We start from the raw sequence: 20,379 nt of genomic DNA, 5'->3' as shown, positions 1-20,379 counted from the left end.
GAAGTGATGTCAGGAAGTGCTGGGACATCAACCCAAGGAAAAACCAGAGACTCCTGGGACACAGGTAAGTGGAGCCTGAAGGCACAGGAGTCTCCCAGGGACAGTTATTAAGTACTGAGAGGCACAAGTATGTCAGGTTAGCTTAGGTGATCCCTCAGCAGTCCTGCTAAATGAGGATCTATCATTTTCAAATGAGCCCTATTTGATAGATGAGGAAGCCGAGGCCTTGATATCGAAAGGATCTGATAGGAGGGGTCAGTAGGGAGTGGCCAGTCCAGAATCCAAAGCCAAGGTCTGACTTCATCACAGGCACCAAGCTGCCTCCCTTCGAAGGATTTGGGGTAAATCAAAGTGGGAAAGGACTCTGACCAGGGGCCAGAACACCGAGGAACCCGCCTCCCTGCCATTTATTATTCATCCATCCCTCCCCAAACCCACTGGGCATAGCTCTGGGGCAGGACACTACGGTGTCTGACGGGAAACACAAGGCTGAACGTGGCCCCTTATCCGTGAGGAGATTCCACCCCGACTAGGCCAAAATCTGTGCCTTCACAATCCTTGAGGCTCTCCGGGTCAGCCCTCTGCGGCAGGACACTTGCTGCCCTCCCCAGGCTGTCCCCTCAGGGAAGTCCCAGTCCAGCCAGGCCTCTGAAGGCCTTACGGGTTGTGCGCTACGAGAGGGTCCGTGGAGTCCGCCACAGTCCCCAAGCAAAACAGGAGCTAGAGGAAGGGAGGGCTGGGGGTGGCAGGAGCGGAGGGTGAAAGGGCCTCCAGCCGTCCCTTCCTCCCCTCTTCCGAAGCAGGCAGCAGTGCCCTGGGGTGTGGGCTCTAGCTCCCATCCCCCTTCTCTAGGCTGCAGACGGGCGTCAAGTGTTCTCCCTGCAATGAGAGGTTCCTTGTTGAAGTGGCAGGAGGGTGAAAAATATGCAGCCCCGCTCCAGAAGCTGAGGGCGGAGTCCAAGGGCCCGCAATGGCGGTTCCCGCCCAGAGGCCCCGCCCTCCCGGAAGAGCTGACCACCTCTCAGGGCTGAGGAGAGAGAACTAGTGTCCCTTCGTGTCAAGGCTGCTTGTAGGCCATGGGAGGGTGGGAAGGAGGGGCAGGGTAGAAAGAGAGAGTTCCAGGTCTTTTCCCAGTACTGAGGATGTTATTTCTCTAGGCCACCAGGAACTGTATCAAGGGACTCCCCCACAAACTAAGGGGGCGCCCAGGCAGCCTTTCTTGAAGCGCGCGTGAGGCCGCTGTGTGTCCGTGCGCGAGCCTCGAGCTTCCTCTGTTTCCCGCCTTTTCCCAGGCTCCCTACACTGCTTCCGCCTCGGTTCCTCCCAACCGGCGGGCCGGCGACGCGGGGCTAGTACGCAGGCGCCGAGTATTCTCCTTGCCCCTCCCCTCATTCTCCGGGGAAGAGAAGGCAGAAAAAAGAACAGCGAGAAACAGGGCAATAAAGAGAACTAGGAGGTGGGGAGGGGTGCAGAGGATGGAGAAAGAGGGGCTTCCTCCTCCAACGACAAGCAGGCAGAGCCACGCCTCCGGTGCTGGCGCCCCGCCTCGGCTTTGAATTGCCCGAGAACCTGGCCGGCTCCCCTGCCCCAGGCTCAGCTGCGCCCCGGTCTCCCCTCCAGCGGGCGGGCAGGTTGGCGTTCTAGGGGATTCCTACGTGGGAAGGTGAGTGGGAAAACAAGGCTGAGAACCAACAAGTGATAAAATCGAGGCTTCCGAGCCAGAATGGCCACGGTGGGACTCCCCACTAGTCCTGCCTGATGGACGCTCTTCACTGCCTCCAGGGCTGCAGTTTTGTCTGTCGTGGGTCCTTTGGTGTGGAAGGGGCGGGGCCAACCTTAGGCCCAGGCGGTTGAGGGCGGGGCCGGGCGGTGGAGTGAGGTTCAGATTGCCCAAGGGGTGGGACCCAGAGTGGAGTAACCCCCTGATTGGGTGGTAGGCACCCGGTGTTGTGTAAACAAGATTAGCCCTCCCCGCGGAGCATGAAGGCTGCAATTGGTCCCCGCGCTGGGAACTGAGGAGAATTGATGGAGTCAGCCTGGGAAACCGGGCCTGCCGGGGCCCCTGGGGCCCCGGCCTCGAAGGAGGACAAAGAGGGATCCAAGTGCCGTAACCGCCGGCGGTGGCGAAAAGTCAAGGCCAAAGGTGAGCGCGCAGGGGTGGGCAACAGCCGGGAAGGAACCTCAGACATCCTGCGAGGAACCGGGGGACTAAGTGGACCGACCCACCACCTCGAAAAGTAGGGGAGACCGTGGATTGGCCCATTGCCGCCCTGCGGGGGGATGCGGGGATGATGTGAGAGCGGAATTTCCCAGGCTAGAGACTGACTACTGGACGCCCCACTACTGTCCTGGGAAAAGAATCCAGAATGCGAGTCTTCTGGACCAGCATTGCCGCTCTGGCTCCGTACTCGCTGCGTGACCTTAGACAACTCCTGTTCTCATTGCTTCCCACCTGGGAAATGGTTCAAGCGCCGATTTTCCGGGCAGAGGCACTCTTGAGAGGATAGTAAGGAAGAGGTTTATAAGCTGTTGCCCAAAGAGGAAGTTTAGGGGTGAGTCAGAGAAAGGTAGGAGGACGGAGTGCCCCAAGGTGGGGAATACCAGGGGGCCATTACAGCTCGAAACAAACCCGTGCTCCCATTCTTCGTTCAGTCCATTCATCCCTGTCACTCTACTTGCTTCAGCCCCACTCCCCTGGGCCTAACTTCCTGACCCCAACTCCTTCTAGGACTAGGGGTTCCTAGATTGGCTTTCTGTCGCCACACCCCTCCTTAGGAGAAGGGAGGTCTGTCACATTGTTTACTGAAAGACTGAAAGTCCAACAGAGACGCTGCAAGCCTTAGGCAGGGGCTGGCATTAAGCCCTTGCTCAGTTTTGAGTATTTGTCAACCCAGGTGAGGACCTGTGGGAAGTTCCTGTGCAGAAAAGAAACTGCACAGGAACTAGCCCCTAAGCCCCAGCAACTCCAACTCATTGTTCTCCCTGCCATGAGCTGCACTGTACATCCCTGTCAAGGACAGAACTGGAATTGGCTGTGATACACATGCAGGCTCAGATAGGCTCAGACCGGTGCCCACATGCATTCACTGTCACACAGCAAGACTGCATCACAAGCCGACAAAGTGCCCAGAGGCAGTACAGACCGTGGTTAAGTACCTGGGCACTGGAGACCTGGTTCCTCAGGCTATGGGCAGCAGGCTCCCTCCCCTACCTCAACTTTTTGAGTTATAAAATGGACATGATTAGAGTGCCTGACTCATGGGATTGTTGTGAGGTTTGAGGGAATGCAGTGTGTTTGGTGCTGGCACACAGAGCAAGCCCTCAGGAGTGGAGGTCACCCCTTATGAAACAGCAAGCTCCCTAAGAGTGGGGCTGTATCTGCCTTGTTTACCCCGTATTTCCAGAGCCTGCTATGTCAAGCACATAGGCACTTGAATATTTATTGAATTAACAAGTAAAGGAATGCATGAACTGTAACACTGGGACAATAATAAACATGCTGCACTTAGGATTGTCATGAGGAATCGGAATCCTCATGGGCAGGGCTTCCTGCACGGGCTGAGCCAGACCTCACAAATCCATAGGCCCTCCTACTCACACAGGCTCATTCCCCCAAGCTCTAAGATTTGCCTCATTTGTCCTGGTGCCAGGTCTCAGCTGGGTGAATCAGACCTCACCCCTGCCCCAAGGGCATCCAGGCTTGCTGGTTCAGTCCTTGTCATCAATTCGATCTTGCCAGTAACCCAGTGACGCTAGTGTCATCATGATCACCTTATTTCCCAGTTGATGACACTGAGGCTCTGAGGGAGCAAGGTCACCTGGGCTTCCTTTTTGGCTAGTGGGGGCAGAGAGATGGCCATCTCTAGCCTCCTGAGGGCAAGGAGTGTGTGAGCTCAGAACTGCTCTGTGTACAAATTTGTTTAGCAGACATTCACTGAACATCTATTTGTACCAGGCCTGGGCTCTCGGTGACTAGATATAATTATAAACTGTGATAAATACAAGAGGGAAATCCCTAAGAAAACATAAGTGGGAGGCTTTCCTAGGAGGTGACATTGGGCCCAAGGATGAGCAAGTGTTGACTGCTCAGCAAGGGGGCAGGTCAGCAGGGGGGCAGGGAGGGCCAAAGGGACAGAATGGGCAGAGAGACCTTGAGGCCCAAGGAAGTAGCAGTTACAGCACAGCAGGAGTTCATCGAGGGAGGGGAGGAAGAAAGACAGCTGGGTGGGTGGGGGCCCAGATGGTCTCTGGTTTAGGAGGTCATGTCCAGGATGTGGAGCTTTATGCTGAGAACAAAGATGGTGCTGTTGAAAGGCTGAGAGTGTGTGACCAGATTTATGTTTTAGAAAGATCCTCCGGCTGCTGTGTGAAACAGACTGAAAAGGACAAAATCAGAGACACTAAAAAGTTGTTACAATCATCTAGATAAGGGAGCATTGGGGGTGGGGAGGACCAGGTTCTAGAGGTTTCTAGGGGGCAGGGTGGACAGGGCTTCATGATGGGCTGGATGGGGATAGGAGGTGGCTGGGATGATACCCTGGTTTCTGGCATGAGCAAACGAGGAGACATGCATGCTTATGCCACACACACACACACACCAGGATATGCACAAATCTCAGTGCATGCATTCATATTCAAACACATGCCCACACAACCTCACAGGCCAAGACAGACAGGCAGATACACTCACAGACTGAGAAGCATATACACAGGCCGTGGCACATGTATAAAAACATGCCTTCATATATACCAAGAAACAGAAAAATGCACAGATTAAGAAAAAATGTCAACACACCCACACCCACACACCCACACACACAGGCTGGGTCAGACACCGGCCATGACCCAAACCTGTCTGTGTCCGTACATGCATGTGAGCCTCAGACACACTCACACCTGACAACCCAGAGCGCATCCAGCCGAGACCTGACGGAAGAAGCAACACTCAGATATGCCATCCTTGCTGGTTCTGTGACCCTGGGCAGCATGTCACCTGTCTGGATCTGTTCTCCCATCTTCCAAGAGGGGTGATAATAGTTCCCACCTCATGCATCCTGGGGACGATGAAATGAGTTACTTCACAGAGAGCACGTAAAGAGATCAGTACCCGGCACACTACCGCTGGACCTCAGAGCGCTGTTGGCTCTTCTGTGGGAACACTCAGGGAATCAGCTACACTCGCCGGCCCCTCCTGTACTTGTACCCAGGCATCTCCTCTTCAGAAGCCCTTACCCCTCCCAGGCCCCAGACCTTGCCCTTCCTTCATCCTCCAACTACTTCCACATTTCCCTGCTCCATCCCCAGGGGCCAAAGTCCAGGCCTAAATCAGATGCCAGTGCTCTGTGGGACGAAGGGCTGGTGCCCAGACAGCAGGACCCCTCAGCCCTACCTCTGCCCCAGTCCCCGCCCATGGCCCTGGTGGGCCTGCCTTATGCCCTAGTGCCCTCTGCCTGGGATTCTTAACAAGTTTCTGGCAATCTCAGCATCCCTTCCTGCCAGCTCCACCCAGCCTAGCCCCCAGGGAGCCATCTAGACCAGGGCAAAAGGCAGGGCCCTCAGAATCCAAAGGGCCTGTGATCCAGCCTCTTCCCCTCTGCTTTGTGCAATTCACTTGTTCTGTCCAGGTCTCTTCTGACCTCATCGTCAATAAAGAGCCCCACTGCATAGATAGGAAGTAAATAGCAATGGCTTTATAAAGTAGGAAACCACAGTCTATTAGGCAATAAATACCACATGCTGGCTGTGTGCCAGGCACTGTGCAAGGAGTTCGGGTACAGCAATAAAACAAAGTCCCTGCCATCAGGGAACCTGTAAATTAATAAGGGAGACAAAGAGCAAAGGCATAAATAGTCCGCGTATGGTATGTTAGACAGCAGTGCATGCCACAGAGAAAAATGACCCAGTGCACACCTTGGTGAGGCCACACGAGAACCACTGAGCAGACAACTATAGAAAAGGCCGCCCAGCGGGCAGGCAGGACAGCCAAGTGCAGTTTCCAGATGAGGAAACCAGGCTGATCCAGGATCACCCGGTGAGTAGCTTGGGCCGGTGTTCCGCTGTCACAGCCACCAAGCTTAGAGCTCCCTCCGGAGGCCTCTGTCCACCTCGTCTGCCCTGGGGAGGGGTGGTCCTCTCCCGAGCTCCCATGCATGCCCTTCTCTCCCTCACTGTGACTCTTCAAGCTTTCCTTCCTTCCTTCAAGTATTCGCTGAGCACCTACTATGTGCTAGGCCCACGGATGGGTCTGCTGCCGTCAGGAGGATGGCATTTCAGGGGGAGAAACAGGACTCATTCCTGGCCAAGCAAATGACACTGAGGCCTCAGGCCCTCTCCTTCACACTGGTCCCTTGCAAGGCCCTGCACCTAATTTTGTATTTGTGATTTTGTATTGTTTTTCCTGAATAGCCCCACCCCCACACATAAGTTTCATGTTCTAATAAGCTTCATGGCTCTATGAAGCCTGGTTCTGCCCCCAGGGGGAAACAAATAATAAACATGTAAGCAAACAAATGTATGATCACAAATGTGTAAAATTCTAGGAAAAACAACTTAAGCATGATGACAGAAAATAGTCCTGGGGCAAACCTCCTACAGGGAAGAGCGATTAGAACTGCCTCCTCAAGGAGGCGACAAGCTGAGGACTGAAGGGCAAGAGAGCTGGCAACGCCAAAAGCATGTGAATTAACATAGGTGAAGTGTCTCTCAGCCTTGCTTTCCCCATATGTGAGGAGGAGAGGACAGTCACAGTAGACTAGGATATGAAGGGTAAGTGACAGGTACAGGGTGCCCAGTGTGAGAACACCACACAGTAGGTAGAGCCTGTGGCTCAGGCCCCTAGCTGAGCTTGGCACTGCCCTTAATCTGCTTTTGTCCTCCCAGGAGGGACAGGCAGCGCTAGCTACCCTCTTTTTTTCCCCAACAGCTGGCGCCAACTGTGCCAGGGCCAGCCTGGGGCGGGGGATGGGGGGAAGCGGCAGGAGCAGAGATCACGGGGCCCTTGCTCTCTGAATCCACACCGGAGAGAGGGAGGGCAGCTTGGCTGGGTGAGAGGGGACAGTTTGTTCATAACTGGGGCTTAGACTCCTGGGTCTGAGGGAGGAGGAGCTGGGGGCCTGGACGCCTGGGTCTGAGGGAAGAGGGAGCTGGGGGCCTGGGGTTCTAAAGCAAAATTGAACTGGGACTGGGCACAGGCGTGGGGGCAGGGAATTGGGCTCCAGCTCTGTTTACAGCACGAGGTTCTCACTGTCCCTTGTGGGTAGGAGGGAGGTGGATCAGTGGCCACACCCTGAACAGACTAGGCCCCTCCCCGCGTTTATCGCCCCAGGCTGCTACTGGCACGAGCCACAGTCCCACTGTCCTGCAGTGCTAGCCTGGGGAAGGCTCTGAAGAGGCCCGGAGGGGTGAGTGCCCAGCCAGCTAAGAAATAGGAATGGCCCTGAGAGACAGGAATGGCCACTGCCAAACCCCAGGGCCTAGAAGGGAGGGGATACACCTTCTTCTAGGGGAACAGGGGACTAACAACCCAGGAGCCAGACAAGGTGCTGAGCGGGCTGCAGAAGGGAAGAGTCTCTTGAGCAAAGGGCCAGGGGGACCCTCAAGTGTGGGGAATCCAGTTTCTGAGGATAGAAGCCCAGGCTCCAGAGCCCCGGGAGGGAGACAGGGCTCTGGACCTGGGTTTGAATTCTGCTCTACCGCTTTTAATGCAGCCTTTGGCTCCTTACTTAACATCTCTGTGCCTCAGTTTCTCCTGTATAATGGGATGCTACCACTAATAGCGGAAGCATGAACCAAGGCAGTCTGGGTCTCAGTTATCAAGGACAAATGAACAAATGCACAGAAAGCTCGTAACATAGTCTGGCACAGAGTGAGCTCAAGGTCAGAGGCAGAGATGATTATGAATGAGTACTCCTATTCCAGGCAAGAGAGCAGAGCTGGCCTGTGCAATCTAAGCCAAGCGGACAAGCCAGAAGGCCAGGAGACTCACCTGGAAGAGGAATGAGACAGTTTGGGGACCACACAGAAGAACAGGGTGGGAGCTGGAATTTGGAGGGGGTTCCACAGCCAGACTTGAGGGGCCAGGAAGGGGCAAGAGTGACTTTTCAGTTTTAAGTTAAGGCTAGAGTGATGAACTCCTAGGTTCAGGAATAGAATTGGGCTTGGGACAACACCAGGTAAATGGGAGTGGTTGGCTGAGAGATGAACTCTCCCAAATATTGGTGGAGGGGAAGGTCCTGTGGGCAATGCCTGGGGCGTGGGACGTGAGAGGGAGGTAGGATGGAGGCCTGAACTCCTGGGTCCTGACAGGGGGGACCAACTGGAATCCAAACTCCTGAGAACCTAGAAGGAGTCCTGGGCCCAGGACAGTGAGTGGACTTTTGGGTCCCTGAAAGATAGGAAAATGAGTGGGAAGACTCCTGGGTATAGGAGATGCTGGAGTGAGGGAACCAATAGGGGAGAGCAGGGACACCTGGGGAGAATGGGCTGAGGGTTTGAACTCTGGGCTCCTGAGAAGGAAGAAAGGATCTGGGTACCTGAACTCCTAAGGAAGGAAGGGGATGAGGCCCTCGCCTGCACCATTGGATCTAAAGGAAGAGGCCAGATTCTGACGCCTGAGTCTGAGGGAGGAAGGAGATAGAGACCAGGGCCCCCATCGAGTAAGGGATGATCCAGCCCTGCTTAATGAGCCTCTCCACCTGCTTGCAGCCTCGAGGCTCATGCACAGCATGGACTTACGCACGATGACACAGTCCCTGGTGACTCTGGCAGAGGACAACATGGCCTTCTTCTCGAGCCAGGGCCCTGGGGAGACAGCACGGAGGCTGACAGCCGTCTTTGCGGGTGTTCGGGAGCAGGCGCTGGGGCTGGAGCCAACCCTGGGCAGCCTGCTCAGCATGGCGCACCTCTTTGACCTGGATGCAGAGACTCCGGCCAACGGGTACCGCAGCCTGGTGCACACAGCTCGCTGCTGCCTGGCACACCTGCTGCACAAATCACGCTACGTGGCCTCCAACCGCCGCAGCATCTTCTTCCGCACCAGTCACAACCTGGCTGAACTCGAGGCCTACCTGGCCGCCCTCACCCAGCTCCGTGCTCTGGCCTACTACGCCCAGCGCCTGCTGGCCACCAGTCGGCCAGGGCGGCTTTTCTTCGAGGGTGATGAGGACCTCACCACTGACTTCCTGCGCGAGTATGTCACTCTGCACAAGGGCTGTTTCTATGGCCGTTGCCTGGGCTTCCAGGTGAGCCCCTGCCCTGCCTTGGGCCCACAGTGAAGGCACCTGGTGGCCCCTAACCTGGCCCAGCAGTGTAGCAGAATAACCACAAGGGTCATGGGTTCAGAAAACTGCAGATACAGAAAGGGAAAGCTGTCTGGGGCTCTGACAGAGCTATACAGGGACCTCAAACATGTGACCCTGCCCCCCACAGGCCGGATCCACTAGGGAGCAGGAAATCTTTAATGTGCATAGCTTTTTACACCAGGCTCCCCACTGTTTTCTATAATCCTACACTCAGGAGTCCATTCACCTTTTTATGTTACCTCTCTGGCCCCTGAAGTCACACGAGAACCCCCAGAAGACAGTATCATTCTCAAAGGCCCATTTAGTCATCCCCACAGGAGGCCTGGGAAGGAGGAGCAGAGGTTGAAGGGGAGGGGTCCCTGGAGCTGCTCAGTTGGACCCAGCTCTGCCTGGACTTTGTGACTCACCCAGGGAACTGCAGAATCAGGCTCTTCAGGCTGAGGGGAGGGCCGAGGAGCAGATCTGAGTTGGTGACAGTGAGGAAAACCTGGTCTCAACCCCTCTCCGCCCTGAACGAGGGTCCACTCCTGCCCGCTGCAGGTCTCCTACCCCCTGCTTTCCCCAAACCACCCTTGAGGAGACACAGCTCGTCTCTGCCCTAGACGGAGGCAGCCAGAGGCCTTCAGAGTCATAGGAAAGTAGTTTGGAGACTCAAAATTGGGCAGCCCTTGGGGCACCAGGCTCAGAGCAGAGGCCAGACTGCCCCTGTCTGGGGTTGGGGCCAGATCCCCCAGTGCCTAGCCACATCAGGAAACCCCACCAGGAGTATCTGGGGCTGTCTGACTCTGCAGCCCCCTTCAGAACCTCTCAGGACCTCCCCCCACCTCAGTGATAGTTGAGCTTGACAGTCTCTCAGCCTCCAGCCCATCCCACCATCCCCCACTTCCCTGTGGGGCAATCTCTTCAGTGACCCCACTTGGGTGTCCCTAGGAACATCCCCTCACCTCAGATGAAGCCACAAATACTGGTCAGCCCAGCTGGGCCAGCCAGCTCCTGTGTCCTGGCTGTGACCTTCAAGTCACAGGAGAGAGATCCTGGGGCCACCTGAGCCAGCACCCAGCCACAATGGCCAGGCACCCCTCTGCTCTCTGGCCCACTGGGACCCTGGCCAGGGCAGGGCCATGCCTGACAGCTAACTCTGAGGACCCAGCTGTGCTGTGTTGCAGGACAGCCCTCTGCCCCCCTATAAAATGGCAGTCCCAGGAGAGCAGAGGTCTTTCCTGTGTGGGTCTGGCGCAGCCCCTGCTCCAGCCCAGTGCCTAGCACACAGGAGGACCTAGGCCAGTATCTGCCAAATGAACAGAAGACCCCTGCTGGCCCTGTGCCCACCTCCTGTGGCTTTTCCCCCCTCTGATCTGGTCTCCCCATTGTCTGTCTTTTCCTGTGTGGCTGTGTGGCTTCTCTCTTAGATGCTGTCTCCCTCCTTGACTGTCTTTTTGCCTCAAGATCTCTAGCCCCATCTTTGACCATCTCCCATCTGTCGTCGTATTGACTTATAATTGGTCCCCATTGCTGTCCTTGCCTTCTCTCTGTTCCTCGCTGACTTTTAGGAAACCTCTGAACCATTTTACACCCAGCTTAAAATCCTCCAGTAGCTGCACTCACATCTGGAATAAGTCTGAATTCCTCAGGCCCTCTGTGAGCCCACTTTGCTTTTCTGACCTCACCCCTGCTCCTCCTCCCCTGCCCTCTGCTCCAGCTACGTTGGCCCCTGGTTTCCTTATCCACAGCCAGGCCCACCTCAAAGCTTTGCATTTGCTGTGCCCTCTGCAAGGAGCAGCCTTCCCTGACTTCATTTGGGTCCGTCCCTCAGGCCCCCTCCTCTAAGTAGCCTGACCCCTAGTCATTCTGTGTCCCCCTCCACCGTCTCTTCAAAGCATTAGTCATTACTTGACATTATATAGCACGTGCCTGGAGCAGCGCCTGGCACACAGAGGTAGCTCAGTAAATGTCTGCCGAACGACAATACCTGCCCCTCGCTCCTGCATGCCCCTGGCCCTTCTTCTGGGTGGCGTGTGATACAGAGGCCTCTCTCCACAGTTCACACCCGCCATCAGGCCATTCCTGCAGACCATCTCCATCGGGCTGGTGTCCTTTGGGGAGCACTACAAACGCAACGAAACCGGCCTCGGTGAGCCCCAACCAGCTGGGCCCTGCCTGCACCACTCCTGCCCTCCCATCCCTCCTTCCTGTCCCTGACCCCACGGCCTGATGTGCCTGGGCTTCCTGACACCCTCCTGACCCCCAGGTGTGACTGCCAGCTCCCTCTTCACCGGCGGTCGCTTTGCCATCGACCCAGAGCTACGTGGGGCTGAGTTTGAGCGGATCATTCAGAACCTGGACGTGCACTTCTGGAAAGCCTTCTGGAATATCACTGAGATTGAGGTGCTATCGGTGAGCATGGGGCACAGTGCAGGCCTAACATGGGGACACTGAGGCCCAGAGACCCATCCCAGGCCACATCAGGTCTCCACAGGGCTCCAGGCCCAGGAATGGCACATAAGGGAAGAATGGAGGGCTTATGTTGCCCCTCCCCAGCGCTCCTTCTGTTCCCTCCCCCCAGTCTCTAGCAAACATGGCATCAACCACCGTGAGGGTAAGCCGCTTGCTCAGCCTGCCACCAGAAGCCTTTGAAATGCCACTGACTGCGGACCCCAAACTCACGGTCACCATTGCACCCCCCTCGGCCCACACAGGCCCTGGGCCAGTCCTCGTCAGGCTCATCTCCTATGACCTGCGTGAAGGACAGGTAGGGCCCCTGCCTCAGCCAGGAACAGGTACAGAGCAAAGGGCGAGGGCAGCACCCACCTCTTCCCAGATGCCCGCCCGCCCTTCCCTCCATGCCTCCGTGACACTGCTCACACCCACCCCCCTCCAGTATCTCTGAGTACATATTCTTCATGGGGAAGGCTCAGGCAGGCGGCCCCAGCGTCACCCTCCTCCTCCCTCACCCCCAGGACAGTGAGGAGCTCAGCAGCCTGGTGAAGTCTGAGGGTCCTCGGAGCCTGGAGCTTCGGTCACGCCCCCAGCAGGCCCCCCGATCTCCATCCCTGATCGTGCACTTCCATGGCGGTGGCTTTGTGGCCCAGACCTCCAAGTCCCACGAGCCTTACCTCAAGACCTGGGCCCAGGAGCTGGGTGTCCCCATCCTCTCCATCGACTACTCCCTGGCCCCAGAGGCCCCCTTCCCCCGAGCGCTGGAGGAGTGCTTCTACGCCTACTGCTGGGCCATCAAGCACTGTGCCCTCCTCGGTGAGCCCGGCCCTGACCCTGCCCCAGCCTGCTTCAGCCCCCAGACCTCACTGCAGGGGAGCCGGTCACCTTGTTTCTCAAGTCTCGTCTTCACCCCCTGCCTTCCCGTCCATCTTCTGCCACCGAGCCCTCGGCATTCCACACCCCCCGCCCCACTCCTCCATCTCCGCCTCAGTACTCTCTCCCCGTTGCCCCACCCAACCTTCCATCAACCGCTTCCTCCTCTGCCTCCTGCTCCCCGACTCCAACCTGGACACACCATCGCCCCTCTCCCCTCCCCCCAGTCTCCTTTGACCTTTTTTCCCTCCCCATTTCCCCCTGATGTCTCTAGCCCATTGTTCCAGCTCCTCTAACCTTCCACTTCTGATATCTTGGGAGGTATAGAGCAGGGTGGGACTGTGCCCCATGCCACAGGCCCATGGTCCCTTGCCAGCCTGAACCTCTGGCCTCAAATGCCCTTCCTCTCCCTGAACCCCTGGCTTCCATTCCCTGGCCTCGAATGCCCCTTCCTCTCCCCCCACTCTCACCCGTCCTCGTTTCCAGCCTCCCAAGCTTCCCCAGAGCTTCCTGATCTCTGGGCTTCTCTATGTCTTTAGTCAGCCCAATTCTCTGGTCACTGTCCTTCAAATGGGTCCAAGTCCCTGCCTCAGTTTACCAGTCTCTAAACTTGCGGTTGGCTAGACCATGGGGTTGGGGCCTGCACATCCCACCTCTAAGAGCCCAGGGCTCCCAACCCCGAGCTGGATTCCCTCCCTGCCAGGCGTAACCAAGCCCCCTCCAAAACAGGCTCGACGGGCGAGCGGATATGCCTCGCAGGGGACAGCGCCGGTGGGAACCTGTGCTTCACTGTCTCCCTTCGGGCAGCAGCCTATGGGGTGCGGGTGCCAGACGGCATCATGGCAGCCTACCCAGCCACAATGCTGCAGTCCACCGCCTCTCCTTCTCGCCTTCTGAGCCTCATGGACCCCCTGCTGCCCCTCAGTGTGCTTTCCAAGTGTGTCAGTGCCTATGCTGGTAAGGCCCACACCCTCAGAGCTGGGACCTGGGGATCCAGGGGGCCTGGGGACAGGGACAGGGGTAGAGCCCAGTGTCCTGGGTCTGAGGCAGAGGGGCCGAGGAGAGAAATCTAAGACTCCTGCTGAAGCCATGAGCTATTCTTGGGTCCTTGGGAGCATAGACACCTGAGGCTCTGGGTGTTGAGACTGGGCCTAGAAAGAAAAGAGACCAACGCAGCCCCCCACACACACACTCCACAGGTGGGGAGACAGAGGACCACTCCGACTCGGACCAGAAGGCACTGGGTGTGATGGGGCTGGTTCGGCGGGACACAGCCCTGCTCCTCCGGGACCTCCGCCTAGGAGCCTCCTCGTGGCTCAACTCCTTCCTGGAGCTGAGCAAGCACAGGTCCCACCCCAACTCAGCAGCGCCCATGGCAGGTGAGTGAGGTCCTCCCCACACACCCGTCCAGGATGCCCAGGGGGGACGACCTGGCACGCCACAAGTCCCGATGCAGGGAAAAGGCTGTGCCCTGGGGCAGTCAGGGCAGCAGATCACCAGGTTCCTGGTTCTGCCCCATTTCTAATCCTGGCCCCTACTGCAAAGCCTTGATTTTCCACGACAGTCCACATCCTGAAAATTCAAGGACTTCAGATCCCCCCAGGTCATCTCAGTCCCAGGGACTACAGGATTTAACTTTTCAAACAGCCTTTTCCAGAAAGACACCCCAGTAAACAACTCAGAAGGTCTGCCCCAGGTGGGTCCTCGGGTGGGAGTTAGCCCTCTTAGATTCTTTCCAGACTTTTATTTTAATTTATTGATTTTAGAGAGAGAAGCATCAGTTTGTTATTCCATTTATTTATGTACTCGTTGGTTGATTCTCCTATGTGCCATGACTGGGAATCGAACCTGCAACCGTGGTATACTGGGACAACATTCTGACCAACTGAGCTACCCTGCCAGGGTTCCAGACTTTTAAGCAGCACTTGGGGGTGATATCCCTGCTGCAAGAGCTAACCTGTGAGGCTGGGACGAGGAGATCAGCAAACTGGATGGACCTTGGGAAGTTTCCAAGCCTTGGGTGGATGGCAGGACCCTCGGGCAGCCAAAAACCACTTCCATCCAGGATTTTTCCCACTTTTCCTTAACATTTTAACTTTAAGGATTTTAAACTACAATCAACTCAACTTATTTTCTCTCTCCCAAAAATCAACAGTATTTTCTGAGTAATAGAAATTACATGTTCAAAGGTATGTGAGTGCTCAGAAAATTATTCCAATTAGTTGTTTTGTTTTAAATTAAGTTTTAATTTTAGAGTCTTCAAATGGATGCAAATAAATACATACAGAAAGAAAAGGGATTTGAATGGCAGGCACATGGACCAGTGAGCACTGGGACTTTGCTTACAGAGGTGACAGGTGCAGTCCCTAGAGCCCCTGCACACACAGCAGTCTAGCCCCTGCTGCACCGGGTACTTGCTGGGTGACGTGGGCAAGTAATGGCATCTGTGAGCCTTGCTTTGCTCCTCTATGAAATGGACACAACGAGAGTGCCCGCCTCATAAGGCTGTCATAAGGACTGGTCGCACCGTTCATGCCAAGCACCCAGCACAATACCTGGTGCACAGTAGGTACTCTTAGGGGATGCCAGCCTCCCTGACTGGCTGTATCCTGTGACTGTCCAGTGTCTCCCCGGCTCACAGACTTAATGCAGTTATTCTCGTATCTTGCATTTGCCTTTGTGGATTTACAAAGACAAATGAAAAAAAAAACTGAAAAATAGAGGATCTTGGCCCTGGTGGTAAATAGTGTGGGTCTGATAAAAATTAATGGAGCTGAGGCCCAGGTGGGCACACCACGTGGGCCGGAGCACATCTGTAGCATCAGTTGGGTACTTGCTTTCCTGGTCACTCAAAGGAAAGAGATAAAACTGAAGAACACAAAGCCCATTTGGGAAGTAAATCTATGTGGCTCCAGGTGTGGGACCCCCTGGAAATCTAATGTGCCCCCAAAACACTTTTTCGCTCCCTTCTTAGTCTCCTGTCAAACCCTATGGGCCTGCTCCCTACTCCACTTTGATCCATTCATACCCTCTGTGTCAAAATAGCTGTAAAAAGATGGCTGGGTCTCAGGCTGGGCCAGGAGGCTGGTGCCAGACCTGCAATAAAGCAGTTGGACCTAATGCAATACTTTATTCCTCTGAATCCTCAGCACCTCCTATGAGGTAAGGGCTATTTTTACCCCCTTTTTACAAAGGAGGAAACAGACTACCAGAGGTAAAGTGACCTGCTCTTAACCTTCCCAGGCACCACACACACAACCTTCTACTAGAACACAGCTCCACCTCCAGGACCATGAGACTCCTTCTGCCTGCCCCTTGGAGTTGCTCCTTGGGCACGTGGAGCTCCCACCTGTCCCCAAGGAGGTGTCTGGGGGAGAACACTCCAGGTCTCCACAGCCCTAAGATCCAGCTCCTCCAGAGTCCTATGACCTTCCCTGCCAGCTACCCACACACCCACAACACAGCCAGGCTGACCTGCAGCCCAGCTAGCCCCTGACCTTGTTCCTCTCACAGAGCCAATTCGGCGCAGCGTGTCTGAGGCAGCGCTGGCCCAGCCTGGGGACTCACAGGGCATGGACCCCCTCAAGGACCTGAAGCTGAATGATCTGAGCCTCAGGAGCAGCTCCGAGACATCGGGCACACCTGAACTGTCACTGTCAGCAGAGACACTCGGCCCCTCCACGCCCTCAGACGTCAACTTCTTACTCCAGCCCGAGGACACACCAGAAGAGACTGAGGCCGAAGATGAGCTGAGCGCCCTGGACAGCGGTCAGGGCATTGGTGCCGCCTTCCCTCGGGGCTTCCACCCAAGGCGCTCCAGCCAAGGCCCCACACGGATGCCCCTCTACTCATCGCCCATTGCCAAGAACCCCTTCATGTCACCGCTGCTGGCACCTGACAGCATGCTGCAGAGCCTGCCACCTGTGCACATCGTGGTAAGTGCCAGGCAGGGACCAGCGAGGAGGGGTGGGTGGGATGCAGATGCACCTGGGGAAGAAAGCTCCCAGGAAAGGGGAAAGGTCAGCAGCATGGCCCCCAGGGGAAAGGTGTGTCACCAGGAAAGAATGGCTGGCAATGGGTGAATGCAAGGGATTCAGGGCTGCCGTTTTCTTTTGCAGTCTTGTTAAGCAGCGTGCGACCAAGGGGCAGCCGCAGGGCTTGGAGAGTCGGGGAAAGGGAAGCTACAGTGGGTCCTGGGGGAAGGAAAAAGCCAGGCAGAGAACAGGGAGCCCAGTTAAACTCAGTCTACAGCTCCCCAACCGCCCATGTCTCCCTCCTCTGTGTGCCCCCTTGTCCACGTGTTTTCCCCCACGCTTGTTTCCTGCACCTCCTCCCTGTGCCTCGCCCCCAATGTCCTGCAGGCGTGCGCGCTGGACCCCATACTGGACGACTCGGTCATGTTCGCGCGGCGGCTGCGCAACCTCAGCCAGCCCGTGACGCTGCGCGTGGTGGAGGACCTGCCGCACGGCTTCCTGAGCCTAGGGTCCCTGTGCCGGGAGACGCGCCAGGCAGCCGCGCTGTGTGTGGAGCGCATCCGCCAGGTCCTCACTCCGCCTGGCACTGCCGCGGGGGTCTGAGCCTCGGGTCAGAGCCAGGCAACCCGGTACGTGGGGGTTGGGGGCAAGGGGCGGCGACACTAAAGGCCTCCTGTTTCCATCTGCATTGGCCTCAGTGTATTGTGACTATGCTTCAGGAGGAGGGGAGAAGGGTGGGGACCCCTGCAGAGCCCCTGGCCCCTGCCTACCTGGGCCGTGGGAGACAGCCAGCTGTGCCTTACGTTGGGGATGATGAGGGGGAGGCCGGGAGCTGAGACCCCGGACTGGGGGGTGAGGGGAAAACCAGTTTCTTGAGACCTCTGGACCTGCACTCCACCATTGCCTTCTACTGCCACTGCAACGGCTGCAGGGGCAGGGCCTGACCCCACCTGCGGATCGGTTTGTTTTTGTTTGTAAATAAAAGTATTTAATTAGTTTGGCCTCTCACAAATGGGGGCAAGCATCGGACTCAGCTGCTGGGAATGAGAAACCTGGGACTGGAGGGTTGAAGGCTGGGGGCCCAACCTCTGGGTCCTAGAGGAGGGGCCTGTGGGCCTGGATTCCCTAAAACACACAGATTTCAACCAGGTAGAGACCACAGGACTCCGGGTTCCCAGCTACTCCCCTTTATCAACCCAACCCCAGCACCCACCAGAAGGAAACCCAAATCCCCTGGATAAATGGAGGAGGCTAACAGGACACTAGAAACAAACTATTCACCCAAAATGCTGAAGGCCCCATCTCTGCCCAGCTGTGACAGTCACTCAGTCCCTCAACGAAGACTGTTTCCTCACCCTTTTATAAGCCCTGGGTTTGAAGCAGAGATGGTTTCAATCCAGGGTCTGGCCTCAGGGAGGATGTGAGATTGATGCAACACAGCTCCTACAAGGGCTACACCTATAGTAGTCAGGGAGGGCTCCACAGAGGAGGTGATCCAAGCTTGACTTTAAAGGGTAAGCAGAAGAAACATGCAAGGTGGTTAGAGCTAGTGGCCTGTGATCAAAGTCTCTGCGTGGCCAGGTCAGGTGCAAAGTGGGGAGTGGCCTGAGGGACCCGGAGTGGTCAACAGGAGCAAATCCTGATGGGCCTGGATTGCAATTTGGACTACAACTGAAAGGCAGTGAAAGCCACAGATGGGTTTTGAGCAGGGATGGGATTGGTGGCACTGAAGAGCCTGCTGGGACACTGAGGGACAGGCTGAAAAGGGCAAGGGTGGAGCACTGGAGGCAAAGGAAGAGGATGGAGCCAGGGAAAACAAGGCCTAAGCAGAGGCAGAGGGTAGGGAGTTGGGAGTAGGGGTGCAGCAGAACCCAGAGCTATAACTTGGGTTGAATGAATAGGATATAAGGGTAGAGCAGAGGCGACAGGAGAGTAAGGGGACAATGACAAGTCTGGCCAGGGCAATAAGTAGACAGTGAGGCTACCTACTGGGAGGAAGCTCAGGTGTATGTGAGGCATTTGGGGGTGCACATGGAAAGATCAAATAGTCTTAGACATCCAGGTGGACATGCAGTGGGCTGGGTGCTGACTGGAGCTGAGGGACTAGAACCCTTCTAGGGAGAGGGGGCAGGTAGGATGAGCAAAGGGCTAGGACAGACACAGAGAGCTCTGAGGACCATGACCCCCAGTGAAGAGTGGGCAGTGAAAGTTGAGCCCGGGAAGGTTCTAAGGAGTAGCTGCAGAGGCAAGATCAAGAAAGAAGAGAACATGGAGCAAAGGGAATGAATGTTAGGAGGGAGGGAGTGATCTATGTCAGAGGAGAACCCAAATGTTATCATGGGGCCTCAGCAATGAGTGGGTGGGTCCTCGGTGACCTTGTACAGAGCCCCTGCAGGGCCCTGGGAGGTAAGCAGCCAGATGTGGAGGATTGAGGAGGGAGTAGAAGGTAAGGGATTAAGCAGGTGGGTACCACAAGTCTTTAGCTGTAAAAGGGATGAAAGCTAATTCAACAGAACTTGATGCAATGTTTGTGTGTGTGTTTAGAAAAGATGGAACATGTTTTATACTGCCAGGGAAGGGAGAGAGAGAGAGAGACGGAAGATAGAAGCACAAGAAAGCAGTTTCCTGAAGGGAGGGGGAGAAGAGGACCCTCACCTCAGAAGCCCTCATGCACCCAACGAGTGACTTCTGAGCCAGGTTCTGTGATGGGGGAGGGAGCCATAGCCCAGAGCTCTCCCTGAAGATCCAGACCCACTGGCGTGGATGAAGTCCCCCTTGTCCAGCTCATAGGACCCCTTATTCATCTCTGCCCAAACAGCCATCCTCACCAACCTGCTCTTTCCTGTCCCCATCTCAGGGATGGCTTCATCATCCCCTTTAGCTCCAATGGCTCCTCCTCTGGAAACCCTTTTCTAACCCACCAACCCCCCCCCAAAAAAAAAGACTCCGGACTCCCCTACCTCTGCACATCCCTGCTTATCAATGAGTGGGGCTACCCTCCCATCTGACCCAGGCCTGAGTCACCCCGGCACACCGGAAGCCTCAGGAAATGTTTAAGTAATGGGTAGATGAGAGTGTGAATAAGTGAGTGTGAGGGGTTATACGAGGAAATCAGTGAGGGAATTAATGAGGGCAGGTAGATGCAAACAAGAATCAGGTTTTGGGTAGGAGGAATGAAATGACCGAATGAGTATCTGAGAGTGTGCATTCCGGATTCAGTTCCTCCAACAAAGCAAAACGGGCTGACGCCCAGCTAAGCTCCCTGGTCTGCCTCAAGCCTCACCAAGCCCACCGTTTCCCATCCGAACTTTGTCAAGAACCCCAACGCTGGACGTGCCGGAAAGGTCTTACCCGACCGTCCCAACAGAGCCTTTTCACTCGCCAGAGGATTACTGCTTCCGCCGAGCCCACCAGGCTTCCCACCTCCCAGATGCCCGCCTATTGGCACACCGAGGGAATGGGCGGGGACTAGGGTCTTCGAGAGCCTATCTCTCTCCGACCTAGGCCAAGGGCCCCGCCTACTAAGCGATGCACCCTGAGTGGCCCAGGCTAGTAGGAAACAAAGTGTTTATTGACTGAATGATAGTGACTGACGTCATGGGTAGCCTATCAAAGCTAGACTCCAGCGGAGGAAGACCCGCCTAAGGAAAAACAGAACGCGGGAAGTAGTTGAGAGCCTCTTCGACTGAGGAGGAGCGGCGGGCTTTTGGCTGCACTTGCTAGGGCTGTCGCTCGCCCGACCTTGGGTCCTAAGGAAGGATGGGGACTTGAGACTCATAACTCCTTGGTCCTGAAGG

At 56.1% G+C, this 20,379-nt stretch overlaps 1 protein-coding gene across 5 annotated transcripts; it reads left to right on the top strand.

The window, feature by feature from the left end:
- Positions 1–1,410: 1,410 nt before the first annotated feature.
- On the top strand, positions 1,411–17,578 carry LIPE (lipase E, hormone sensitive type). 5 transcript variants are annotated; one of them, XM_037160028.2, is made up of 10 exons: positions 1,411–1,663; positions 8,704–9,239; positions 11,340–11,430; positions 11,548–11,693; positions 11,863–12,048; positions 12,257–12,551; positions 13,338–13,565; positions 13,808–13,987; positions 16,122–16,543; positions 16,970–17,578. In XM_037160028.2, exons 2-10 carry the CDS (start codon positions 8,715–8,717, stop codon positions 17,183–17,185), a joined length of 2,289 nt encoding a protein of 762 aa, XP_037015923.2. In that variant the 5' UTR covers positions 1,411–1,663; positions 8,704–8,714; the 3' UTR covers positions 17,186–17,578. The 5 variants fall into 5 exon arrangements, with proteins under 5 accessions (XP_037015923.2, XP_037015919.2, XP_037015921.2 ...); XM_037160024.2 differs by lacking the exon at positions 1,411–1,663 and adding an exon at positions 1,943–2,143; XM_037160026.2 differs by lacking the exon at positions 1,411–1,663 and adding an exon at positions 7,295–7,400.
- The last annotated feature ends 2,801 nt before the right edge of the window (positions 17,579–20,379 follow it).

Source organism: Artibeus jamaicensis, unplaced genomic scaffold, assembly GCF_021234435.1.
Source record: "Artibeus jamaicensis isolate MK-2021 breed Jamaican fruit bat unplaced genomic scaffold, CSHL_Jam_final scaffold_36, whole genome shotgun sequence".
NCBI classification, from domain to species: domain Eukaryota; kingdom Metazoa; phylum Chordata; class Mammalia; order Chiroptera; family Phyllostomidae; genus Artibeus; species Artibeus jamaicensis.
The sequence above is the reverse complement of the archived record's forward strand: the minus strand, read 5'-3'. Positions and strand labels throughout refer to the sequence as shown.

What these genes read in the sequence shown, in the direction of transcription:
- LIPE (XM_037160024.2), top strand. Translation starts at nt 2,026, where the DNA reads ATGGAGTCAGCCTGGGAAACCGGGCCTGCCGGGGCCCCTGGGGCCCCG. An exon ending in CTCAGCAGCGCCCATGGCAG is followed by an intron (nt 13,988 to 16,121) that starts GTGAGTGAGGTC and finishes TTCCTCTCACAG; the next exon opens with AGCCAATTCGGCGCAGCGTG. An exon ending in TGCCACCTGTGCACATCGTG is followed by an intron (nt 16,544 to 16,969) that starts GTAAGTGCCAGG and finishes AATGTCCTGCAG; the next exon opens with GCGTGCGCGCTGGACCCCAT.